This window comes from Ixodes scapularis, unplaced genomic scaffold (assembly GCF_016920785.2).
Source record: "Ixodes scapularis isolate PalLabHiFi unplaced genomic scaffold, ASM1692078v2 PGA_scaffold0__279_contigs__length_252992795, whole genome shotgun sequence".
Lineage (NCBI taxonomy): Eukaryota > Metazoa > Arthropoda > Arachnida > Ixodida > Ixodidae > Ixodes > Ixodes scapularis.
In genome coordinates this window covers 104,208,397-104,220,596 of record NW_024609835.1, presented here as the reverse complement: position 1 = coordinate 104,220,596, position 12,200 = coordinate 104,208,397, and the positions used below count along the sequence as shown (strand labels likewise).

The window sequence follows — 12,200 nt, the reverse complement described above, 5'->3', positions numbered from 1 at the left end:
CGCCCCCGTCGGCTTTTGTAACAAAGCATCTGCGTTGCTGTGCTTTTCTTTGCGTTTTATTGCTGAGGCGCGTGCGTTTTGACCTTGAGCGACCCCGTCGGCTTTTGTAACAAAGCATCTGCGTTGCTGTGCTTTTCTTTGCGTTTTATTGCTGAGGCGCGTGCGTTTTGACCTTGAGCGCCCCCGTCGGCTTTTGTAACAAAGCATCTGCGTTGCTGTGCTTTTCTTTGCGTTTTATTGCTGAGGCGCGTGCGTTTTGACCTTGAGCGCCCCCGTCGGCTTTTGTAACAAAGCATCTGCGTTGCTGTGCTTTTCTTTGCGTTTTATTGCTGAGGCGCGTGCGTTTTGACCTTGAGCGCCCCCGTCGGCTTTTGTAACAAAGCATCTGCGTTGCTGTTCTTTTCTTTGCGTTTTATTGCTGAGGCGCGTGCGTTTTGACCTTGAGCGCCCCCGTCGGCTTTTGTAACAAAGCATCTGCGTTGCTGTGCTTTTCTTTGCGTTTTATTGCTGAGGCGCGTGCGTTTTGACCTTGAGCGCCCCCGTCGGCTTTTGTAACAAAGCATCTGCGTTGCTGTGCTTTTCTTTGCGTTTTATTGCTGAGGCGCGTGCGTTTTGACCTTGAGCGCCCCCGTCGGCTTTAGTAACAAAGCATCTGCGTTGCTGTGCTTTTCTTTGCGTTTTATTGCTGAGGCGCGTGCGTTTTGACCTTGAGCGCCCCCGTCGGCTTTTGTAACAAAGCATCTGCGTTGCTGTGCTTTTCTTTGCGTTTTATTGCTGAGGCGCGTGCGTTTTGACCTTGAGCGCCCCCGTCGGCTTTTGTAACAAAGCATCTGCGTTGCTGTGCTTTTCTTTGCGTTTTATTGCTGAGGCGCGTGCGTTTTGACCTTGAGCGCCCCCGTCGGCTTTTGTAACAAAGCATCTGCGTTGCTGTGCTTTTCTTTGCGTTTTATTGCTGAGGCGCGTGCGTTTTGACCTTGAGCGTTCCCGTCGGCTTTTGTAACAAAGCATCTGCGTTGCTGTGCTTTTCTTTGCGTTTTATTGCTGAGGCGCGTGCGTTTTGACCTTGAGCGCCCCCGTCGGCTTTTGTAAAAAAGCATCTGCGTTGCTGTGCTTTTCTTTGCGTTTTCTTGGTGAGGCGCGTGCGTTTTGACCTTGAGCGCCCCCGTCGGCTTTTGTAACAAAGCATCTGCGTTGCTGTGCTTTTCTTTGCGTTTTATTGCTGAGGCGCGTGCGTTTTGACCTTGAGCGCCCCCGTCGGCTTTTCCCAAGCAGCACATTACGACCGGCTCAAGCTTGAGCCAGACTGGGTAGCCGGGGAAGTTTCACTGGGCCTTGATTGTTTTGCCCCATGGCGCTAGGCAGCCCCATCCTGGTATGCCAGTCTGGCGACCACCGGCAGTTCCCTGTGTAGCCATGGACTGGCTCACCGCTGGAATTACGGCATGGGCCAGGCGGGAAGCTCAGTGGTACCCCAAGCTTGGCTCTTAATTGTATATACAGCATGGGCCAGGTTAGTGGCCGGGTGGTCAGCCAAGCTTGGCTAGACGAGAGAAATTCACCATGCAGTTAAACCAGTTTAACTGGTCATATTGACAACACACGTAGTAAATTAATAAAATAAAATTTATTGTCACAAAAAAAACACACACACACATACTGCAGGCCGCGAAAATAAGCATAAAGACATATGTACAGAGCAAACAAATTTGTCATGATATTATTCATGCGTCCCAGGCGGTTGGCGAGATCCTCCCCATCTTCTGGAGTGTCGGGGTTCCGGTGGTGGCTGACGTAGTACCCCAAGGCATCTGAAATAATAGTAAACATCAATAATTAGAACCGTAGCAGATTTATTTTCATCCGTCTGTACTAAAACGGTACGTAACTAATGCCACGAATAAAAAATATGCACTACCATAAACAGTATGAGAGAATAAGGAAGCGTGTGCCAATCGTACATGTCGTGCCTGTCTCGCGGCATTAAGTGTAAACCGGATCTAAGCGATTTGATGAGCGATGACGATCCGCTTCGCTGTCGTTCGGTCACTGGTGCGACGCGGCAAACCGCATGAAAGCGACGGGAGCAAGCGACCAAGGCGATGAGAGACGATTTTTAGAAATGCAAAAACCGAGCGACGCGACGAGCGATTGCTGGGAATCTCCGCCGCTCGTCGCTCGCTTACATGCGGTTCAGCCTTTACGCAAAACAACGCCTAGGAATGAAAAGAAGCTGCTGTTGTTACCCCTCTCATGCCTCCGCAGTCCGTCGTCCGCCATGCAACTCGCAATCGCAAGTTGCATAGCGGACGAAGGACTGGGACGGCAGGAAGGGGGTAACAACAGCCGGATGCTCTACCACAGTGGTTAACCCCTGTTGTAGAGGATCTCTGAAGCTGAATGTATACACATGAGGTTGCATTACTAGCATACCTGTTCCAAATTGGGTTGCAAACAGGTTCAGTTTCACATGCACCTGATTACGAAAATGAATCCAAATGGTCGAGCCTGCTTACCTGGCTTGCTGGCGCGGAGACACGAGACAGCCATTGCCCGCGCTGCAATCAGGACGGAGCGAATTCCGAACACGCCATTCTGGGATGCAGCCCTTTCGCCCTCGAGCGAGCGGAACTCAGGCGGAGGACGTCATCAGCCACAGGAACCATCGGCAGAGGGAGCACTCAAGGCACCGGCAAACTACACAGCAGCCTCTAACCTCCCCAAGCAGAACAGCAGCGGGCACTGGAGGGAACAAAGATCGAAATCCGCGCAACGCCAAATCCGTTTTTTTTTTCTTTTTTTTTTTTTTGGTACTGCGCCGCCGCCGACTCAAACTGGCGCTTCGAGCGGACACGAAGGCCGCGCTGATTGGCACGCGCGCTCCCTGTCCTGGCACGTGAGCAGCTCTCCTCTTTCAAGGACACTGCATCATCTCCGGTCCCGGTGCACTGGCGCATTCCAGGCGCATGATACACTTGGGGGTGTGGGAGTCTTCCCGCGCCTTTCCAACATCACGTGGGAGGCTCCCCGCCTCGGGCACTTGCGCTGGAAGCGGCTTGTCCGTGCGAATCAGGGTAGATAAAGGCCGCGGTAAAAAGCGGGAAAGTTATAAAGTTCGAGTTCGACCAATTTAGACAGTTTGATTTCCAATTTGTTCGGTACAATTCCACTAGAACCAGTTCATTTCGGGTTTGGCCTGTTCATATCCAAACTGTTTTCAAATAGTTCTTTTTTTCTTTTTCAATGGGGAAAACGTGTTCTTTTTTACGTCTCCAACTAAAACAGACATCTTGCACTGAAACGTCGCTTTCTACTGCAAGGGCTCGTGCCTCAAAGCACCCAAAATATGTTAAGAGAATGCTCATGCAAATTAAAAAGAGAAAGTGAAAAAAAAAAAAAAAAACAGTGGCTTTCAGCGGGCATTCTGGGTCCAATAAAATACGAGCTTGAGCCACGGAACATTGCATAGCGGCAATTCCCTGCCATTCCTTGGCTCACCCTATCTTCGATCTGGCAACATGCCCGAATACTGGCTGTTGCTTGTATTGAGTGGACCAGGGAATTCCAACGAACCACCATGGAACCCCAAAGCTTGGCAGAGGCATTGCTACCTTGGCCAATTCTGACCGAGGAAAATCAATAGACAGCCAGGGTACATAAATAATGGCAGCGGCCCGTTTACACTGACCATCAATGACCAAGGATATTGACTGGTCAACCAGGGAAGACGTTCCCTGGCAGTTCCGTGGCTTTCTGGTGCAAGGAAAGACTGTGAAATGCCAGGCTGGCATACAGACGTAAATGGCTGGGCAGTCGTGGCCAAGCTATGACAGCTAAATGCCAATTCTGGCCCCAGCTAAACCAGGCAAGTGTGCTACCTGGGTTGTAACAAAGCATCTGCGTTGCTGTGCTTTTCTTTGCGTTTTATTGCTGAGGCGCGTGCGTTTTGACCTTGAGCGCCCCCGTCGGCTTTTGTAAAAAAGCATCTGCGTTGCTGTGCTTTTCTTTGCGTTTTATTGCTGAGGCGCGTGCGTTTTGACCTTGAGCGCCCCCGTCGGCTTTTGTAACAAAGCATCTGCGTTGCTGTGCTTTTCTTTGCGTTTTATTGCTGAGGCGCGTGCGTTTTGACCTTGAGCGCCCCCGTCGGCTTTTGTAACAAAGCATCTGCGTTGCTGTGCTTTTCTTTGCGTTTTATTGCTGAGGCGCGTGCGTTTTGACCTTGAGCGCCCCCGTCGGCTTTTGTAACAAAGCATCTGCGTTGCTGTGCTTTTCTTTGCGTTTTATTGCTGAGGCGCGTGCGTTTTGACCTTGAGCGCCCCCGTCGGCTTTTGTAACAAAGCATCTGCGTTGCTGTGCTTTTCTTTACGTTTTATTGCTGAGGCGCGTGCGTTTTGACCTTGAGCGCCCCCGTCGGCTTTTGTAACAAAGCATCTGCGTTGCTGTGCTTTTCTTTGCGTTTTATTGCTGAGGCGCGTGCGTTTTGACCTTGAGCGCCCCCGTCGGCTTTTGTAACAAAGCATCTGCGTTGCTGTGCTTTTCTTTGCGTTTTATTGCTGAGGCGCGTGCGTTTTGACCTTGAGCGCCCCCGTCGGCTTTTGTAACAAAGCATCTGCGTTGCTGTGCTTTTCTTTGCGTTTTATTGCTGAGGCGCGTGCGTTTTGACCTTGAGCGCCCCCGTCGGCTTTTGTAACAAAGCATCTGCGTTGCTGTGCTTTTCTTTGCGTTTTATTGCTGAGGCGCGTGCGTTTTGACCTTGAGCGACCCCGTCGGCTTTTGTAACAAAGCATCTGCGTTGCTGTGCTTTTCTTTGCGTTTTATTGCTGAGGCGCGTGCGTTTTGACCTTGAGCGCCCCCGTCGGCTTTTGTAACAAAGCATCTGCGTTGCTGTGCTTTTCTTTGCGTTTTATTGCTGAGGCGCGTGCGTTTTGACCTTGAGCGCCCCCGTCGGCTTTTGTAACAAAGCATCTGCGTTGCTGTGCTTTTCTTTGCGTTTTATTGCTGAGGCGCGTGCGTTTTGACCTTGAGCGCCCCCGTCGGCTTTTGTAACAAAGCATCTGCGTTGCTGTGCTTTTCTTTGCGTTTTATTGCTGAGGCGCGTGCGTTTTGACCTTGAGCGTTCCCGTCGGCTTTTGTAACAAAGCATCTGCGTTGCTGTGCTTTTCTTTGCGTTTTATTGCTGAGGCGCGTGCGTTTTGACCTTGAGCGCCCCCGTCGGCTTTTGTAAAAAAGCATCTGCGTTGCTGTGCTTTTCTTTGCGTTTTCTTGCTGAGGCGCGTGCGTTTTGACCTTGAGCGCCCCCGTCGGCTTTTGTAACAAAGCATCTGCGTTGCTGTGCTTTTCTTTGCGTTTTATTGCTGAGGCGCGTGCGTTTTGACCTTGAGCGCCCCCGTCGGCTTTTGTAAAAAAGCATCTGCGTTGCTGTGCTTTTCTTTGCGTTTTATTGCTGAGGCGCGTGCGTTTTGACCTTGAGCGCCCCCGTCGGCTTTTGTAACAAAGCATCTGCGTTGCTGTGCTTTTCTTTGCGTTTTATTGCTGAGGCGCGTGCGTTTTGACCTTGAGCGCCCCCGTCGGCTTTTGTAACAAAGCATCTGCGTTGCTGTGCTTTTCTTTGCGTTTTATTGCTGAGGCGCGTGCGTTTTGACCTTGAGCGCCCCCGTCGGCTTTTGTAACAAAGCATCTGCGTTGCTGTGCTTTTCTTTGCGTTTTATTGCTGAGGCGCGTGCGTTTTGACCTTGAGCGCCCCCGTCGGCTTTTGTAAAAAAGCATCTGCGTTGCTGTGCTTTTCTTTGCGTTTTCTTGCTGAGGCGCGTGCGTTTTGACCTTGAGCGCCCCCGTCGGCTTTTGTAACAAAGCATCTGCGTTGCTGTGCTTTTCTTTGCGTTTTATTGCTGAGGCGCGTGCGTTTTGACCTTGAGCGCCCCCGTCGGCTTTTGTAACAAAGCATCTGCGTTGCTGTGCTTTTCTTTGCGTTTTATTGCTGAGGCGCGTGCGTTTTGACCTTGAGCGCCCCCGTCGGCTTTTGTAAAAAAGCATCTGCGTTGCTGTGCTTTTCTTTGCGTTTTCTTGCTGAGGCGCGTGCGTTTTGACCTTGAGCGCCCCCGTCGGCTTTTGTAACAAAGCATCTGCGTTGCTGTGCTTTTCTTTGCGTTTTATTCCTGAGGCGCGTGCGTTTTGACCTTGAGCGCCCCGTCGGCTTTTGTAACAAAGCATCTGCGTTGCTGTGCGTTCCTTTGCGTTTTATTGCTGAGGCGCGTGCGTTTTGACCTTAAGCGCCCCCGTCGGCTTTTGTAACAAAGCATCTGCGTTGCTGTGCTTTTCTTTACGTTTTATTGCTGAGGCGCGTGCGTTTTGACCTTGAGCGCCCCCGTCGGCTTTTGTAACAAAGCATCTGCGTTGCTGTGCTTTTCTTTGCGTTTTATTGCTGAGGCGCGTGCGTTTTGACCTTGAGCGCCCCCGTCGGCTTTTGTAACAAAGCATCTGCGTTGCTGTGCTTTTCTTTGCGTTTTATTGCTGAGGCGCGTGCGTTTTGACCTTGAGCGCCCCCGTCGGCTTTTGTAAAAAAGCATCTGCGTTGCTGTGCTTTTCTTTGCGTTTTCTTGCTGAGGCGCGTGCGTTTTGACCTTGAGCGCCCCCGTCGGCTTTTGTAACAAAGCATCTGCGTTGCTGTGCTTTTCTTTGCGTTTTATTCCTGAGGCGCGTGCGTTTTGACCTTGAGCGCCCCGTCGGCTTTTGTAACAAAGCATCTGCGTTGCTGTGCGTTCCTTTGCGTTTTATTGCTGAGGCGCGTGCGTTTTGACCTTAAGCGCCCCCGTCGGCTTTTGTAACAAAGCATCTGCGTTGCTGTGCTTTTCTTTACGTTTTATTGCTGAGGCGCGTGCGTTTTGACCTTGAGCGCCCCCGTCGGCTTTTGTAACAAAGCATCTGCGTTGCTGTGCTTTTATTTGCGTTTTATTGCTGAGGCGCGTGCGTTTTGACCTTGAGCGCCCCCGTCGGCTTTTGTAACAAAGCATCTGCGTTGCTGTGCTTTTCTTTGCGTTTTATTGCTGAGGCGCGTGCGTTTTGACCTTGAGCGCCCCCGTCGGCTTTTGCAAAAAAGCATCTCCGTTGCTGTGCTTTTCTTTGCGTTTTCTTGCTGAGGCGCGTGCGTTTTGACCTTGAGCGCCCCCGTCGGCTTTTGTAACAAAGCATCTGCGTTGCTGTGCTTTTCTTTGCGTTTTATTCCTGAGGCGCGTGCGTTTTGACCTTGAGCGCCCCGTCGGCTTTTGTAACAAAGCATCTGCGTTGCTGTGCGTTCCTTTGCGTTTTATTGCTGAGGCGCGTGCGTTTTGACCTTAAGCGCCCCCGTCGGCTTTTGTAACAAAGCATCTGCGTTGCTGTGCTTTTCTTTGCGTTTTATTCCTGAGGCGCGTGCGTTTTGACCTTGAGCGCCCCGTAGGCTTTTGTAACAAAGCATCTGCGTTGCTGTGCGTTCCTTTGCGTTTTATTGCTGAGGCGCGTGCGTTTTGACCTTAAGCGCCCCCGTCGGCTTTTGTAACAAAGCATCTGCGTTGCTGTGCTTTTCTTTACGTTTTATTGCTGAGGCGCGTGCGTTTTGACCTTGAGCGCCCCCGTCGGCTTTTGTAACAAAGCATCTGCGTTGCTGTGCTTTTCTTTGCGTTTTATTGCTGAGGCGCGTGCGTTTTGACCTTGAGCGCCCCCGTCGGCTTTTGTAACAAAGCATCTGCGTTGCTGTGTTTTTCTTTTGTGTTTTATTTGTGAACGCGCGTGCTTGATGACTTACATTTAGGCGTCGTTTCGCTCCGCCATTGGGCATTTAGGTGCCGTCGCACTCAGCCAATTGAACTAGGTGCCGTTTTTCGTGGTTACGGACAACGCCACTGCGCTCCACGAGACAGATAATACTTTCACATTAAAACAAGGACCAAAGGAAGATCCGTGACAGGAGCGCCTCTCCATCGTAACTCCCTTTCTTTGGTCCCTTTTTTTTTGTGCATTGTGTTTTACAATAAATAAGGGACCTTCGCGTTTTGTCGCGTGACGAACTCAACGTCCCCAACTCTTTCTACTAGTGAATTTAGTGTTTAAAAATTAGCCGTACAATCTCAGAAAAACTGTACTGCTTGCTTGTAACTGTACAACATTAAGCTGCAGGAATTACTTTGGTCATTATTTGCTGCGATGTAGACCAACGAGACGACACCGCGGTGTCCCTCGCAGATAAACTCGACGAGCTGCGAACCTCCGGAGGCCAGTCAGAACCCTTTCTGTAGCGACGACATCGACGCGTCGGTGATGCTGCAACTGCTGTCATTCGAGAACCACAACGACTTCTGTCTCACCTACGTCTTGACGAACAGAGACTTTTCGTTCGGAACACTCGGTCTTGCCTACTTGGCGTACCCAGATGGTACGTAACGAGAGCTGGTCTATATCGTGCCGCAGAGGTTTACGAAACAACGCAAAAAGTAAGCTGGCAACTACTGTATGCGGAGAACAAGTCATCTGCTTCTTGTGCAGGAGTTGCGGTGACGTCAGAAAAACGCCGAGCTTTGATTGGCTCTGATTGAAGGATAGTGGGCAGACCCCAAGGAAGTTTGCTGTGACGTGTACCCGCTATTTTTAAATCAGAGGCACTCAGAGCTTGGCGTTCCGACGTCACCACATGCCCCAGTAGAAGAAGCAGACGAACATGGGCTCCGCATTGAAATAGAGTAGTTGCCATGAAATGAAATGGGGGCTTACTGCCGAAATTGCCTCTGAAAATCCCATCTCTTCCTTTAAAATTCACCATTAAATAATTACTGCACTTGGTAATCCGATTGTTGCCTTTCTTGTTAGATCCATCACTGCCTTAACAAAGTGCCGTAGCAGCAGTTTCCTCTTCATGTTATTAATTTTGCTTTGTTTTGAATTACACTGCATCACCTAATGTATTTCGCGTATTTTTACTTATGTATGACCACCTACAAAATTGCCCTAGAAGGGTGTTGTAGTTAATAACTAACTAACCAACTAACGAACTAACTAAGTTATGACTTAATTTAATTTTTCGCTAATTAATTAACTAATTGGGTGTTGCACGTAATAACTAACTGACTAACTAAGTTAATTATTAATTAGTTTAATAATTAATTTGATATCGCTACTTTTAAAACGCATTTACAATAGACAAGGTTCACTCTGCTTGTTTATTCTAAATCAGGAGCCTCGAAACTTTATGGCTTAGCCGCTGGACTATGTGTCTGTCGCAGCCTCGAGGAAAAGATAATAATCAAGTAAATACAAAGGCGAAAGTTACGTAATAAATAGACCAAATTATTTTAATAAAAAAATTTAAAATAAAAAAGTTATTCATCTAATGATAAAAAGCCTACATGAGAGTAACATGACTTGCGAGTAATACAGTTCAACAATACCTAGTTTTATTAAATATTAATATAATTATGACATATATCAATTGTAACCCAGATACTTCACCGGGCCTTAATAGAGGCACTTAGGAACAATGGCATGTTTTGCAAAGGCCAGAAGACTAATGAAAATGGTAGAAATTATATCAATTCCTGAAACTTATCAGGCAGAAATACGCAAAAAATTTCAACGTAATTGCACAGACATAAAACAGGGGACAAAGAATGGAGATGCCAGTGATGACAAGGTGCACGAAATGTAGCACAAAGCGTTCAGCGGGATAAGAAAAAAGTCATAACGGATATGAAGCGTTTGGTGAGAGGAACAGCTCTTTGCACGCGCATATTTTTCCGCCGGTAGCAGCGGGCCTGCTAGAAACAGGCCGCGGGCCAGGCGTCACTGCAAGGGTCGCGGCCAACTGTGGGCCGGTGGGAAGGCCCCCGTGGGCCGGATCTGGCCGGCAGGCTGAAGTTTTAAGAACCCTGACTTAAATCATTATAGCCACATCGGTGCGGTTTAAATCCCGATTTAAATCACCTTGATTTTTATTCACCACCTTGTTTCAAAGTTTCCTGAGCGAGTGTGTACTTGGTCGCAACGAGGAACCAAGTGGAGGCCACTGGCGGGAGGTCATACCGAAATGCGCTGGTCCATTGAGCTCAGGAATGCCGTGAACCACCATAGTTCGAATCCAAAAGGTCGCGATATTTTGAATTGAACCGAGGTTCGAATTCGAAAAGTTCGCAATTTTCCAACACCGTAGAGCTTCGAATTCGAAAAAAGGTTTAAGCTTTATGGTTTCTAAAAGTTGGGGTTCGAATATTTTGAAAATTGTTTACTTGAGGTTCGAGAAATTCAAAGATTTCAAACTTTCCTAACTTGAAGGTAGAGAGATTCGAAAATTTTGAATTTCTTGAAATCTGAAATTTAAATGTTTCGAATTTCTTTAAATGTGAAGTTCGAAAATCGAAGATTTCGATTTTTCTTTGGATTTGAAGTTCGAAAAACTCTGAAGTTTCGAATTTACATATACATAGAGCTCGAAAAATTGAAGATTTGGAATATATTTCTACATTAAGTTCGAAAAGTTCGAAGGTTTCTGTGGTAACTCGGGCAATGGAGGAAGCGAACGTGCACGAGCGGACGGGCGAGCTCGAGCAACCAGGAATCGGCCACCACCGGGCAAGCATCGTCTAGCACAGCCTAGCCTGTATAAATATGTAAATAAACCGCGATTTACTACATTTGTCGACGAGATGTTCCAGTCAACTCATCATCCGTGGGCATAAACTGCGTAGGGTAACGCTTCTTCAGCTCGAACGCTCCACAGCTCTAGCGGCCTGGTTGACCCTACGACTACACGGACGTTCGGAAGGGACCCCTTCGATGTCAACACAAAGCGGGGTGAGGATGACTTACATCGGTCGCGTTCCTGATTTCGATAAGTCAGAACGGTTCGATCTTTACATCGAAAGGTTTGACCACTGACTCGCGGCGAACGAGGTCCCTGAAGGCAAGAAGGCAGATATCCTGCTTGCGACACTGTCTGCATCAACCTACGAGCTGCTTCGGGACTTTCCACGATCTTAAAACCACTCCACGAGCTACTAGAGAAAAATAGACGCTGGAAGTGGACAGCAGAATGCCAAGAAGCCTTCAAAGAAGCGAAAGAGAGCTTGCTGCGGAGCAACTGGCTTACTCATTACGACCCAAGCAAGCCGCTCTGCCTCGCCTGCGACGCATCACCAAGCGGAGTGGGAGCAGCCATCTCACACATCATGCCAAACGGGGAGGAAGTGCCAATTGCCTACGCCTCTAAAACACTCTCACCAAGCGAGCGTAACTACGCACAGATCGAGCGGGAAGCGCTTGGTATTGTATTTGGAGTGAAAAAGTTTCATAAGTACCTGTACGGCCGGAACTTCACACTTATTGCAGACCACAAGCCTCTGACCGCGATCTTCAACGCGCACACGGCAATCCCAAGCTTAAATGCTCTTCGAATGCAGCGTTGGGCACTTACACTCCTCTCCTATAACTGTGATATCGTCTACAGGAAGTCCCAGGACCACGGCAATGCGGATGCGCTTTCGCGGTTGCCTTGTGATTCTGGTTCGTATCACCCCGATGAAGACACCTCCACACTGCAAGTCTCCAACGTGGAGCTGCTCCCCGTCAGAAGTGACCACATCGCAGTGGAAACTCGGAGGGACCCAACGTTATCCAGGGTGCTGGACTTTGCCTTGAACGGTTGGCCCAACTCCGTCCAAGACAAGGTGCTCCGGCCTTACTTTGACAAGAGGGACCAGCTATCCACAGACCAAGAATGTCTTCTGTGGGGGTGCCGAGTCATCATACCACCATCAATCAGAACGCAACTGCTGCATAAACTCCATGAGGTCCACCCAGGCACAAGTCGCGTGAAGGCCAAGGCTCGGAACCATTTTTGTTGGCCAGCGTTGGATAAAGATATAGAAGAGTTCATCAAAAAGTGCTACGCTTTCGCGTCCATGCAAAACTATCCGGTGGCAGCACCGCTACACCCATGGTCGTGGGCAAGAACCCCGTGGGACAGTATTCATGTCGACTATGCTGAACTGAGCAAAAGGCACTATCTTGTAGTCATGGACAGCTTCTCGAAGTGGATAGAAGTTCTATCGACAGGGACGACAAAGGCAGCTCGCACCATTGATATGCTAAGGAACCTCTTCGCGTCCTATGGAGTTCCCTCTGAGCTTGTGTCGGATAATGTACCACAGTTCGTCTCAGGGGATTTCGACAACTTCTTGCGA

General features: G+C 49.1%; 1 protein-coding gene across 1 annotated transcript in view; it reads left to right on the top strand.

Moving 5' to 3' along the window:
* The window catches only part of LOC8030150 (disintegrin and metalloproteinase domain-containing protein 10), a 194,690-nt gene that overhangs the window by 10,211 nt on the left and 172,279 nt on the right, over positions 1 to 12,200 (top strand). Inside the window, exon 3 of the mRNA XM_042292594.1 lies at positions 8,215 to 8,404. Within this exon, the coding sequence (XP_042148528.1) occupies positions 8,215 to 8,404 (190 nt within the window). The remainder of the gene's footprint in view (positions 1 to 8,214; positions 8,405 to 12,200) is intronic.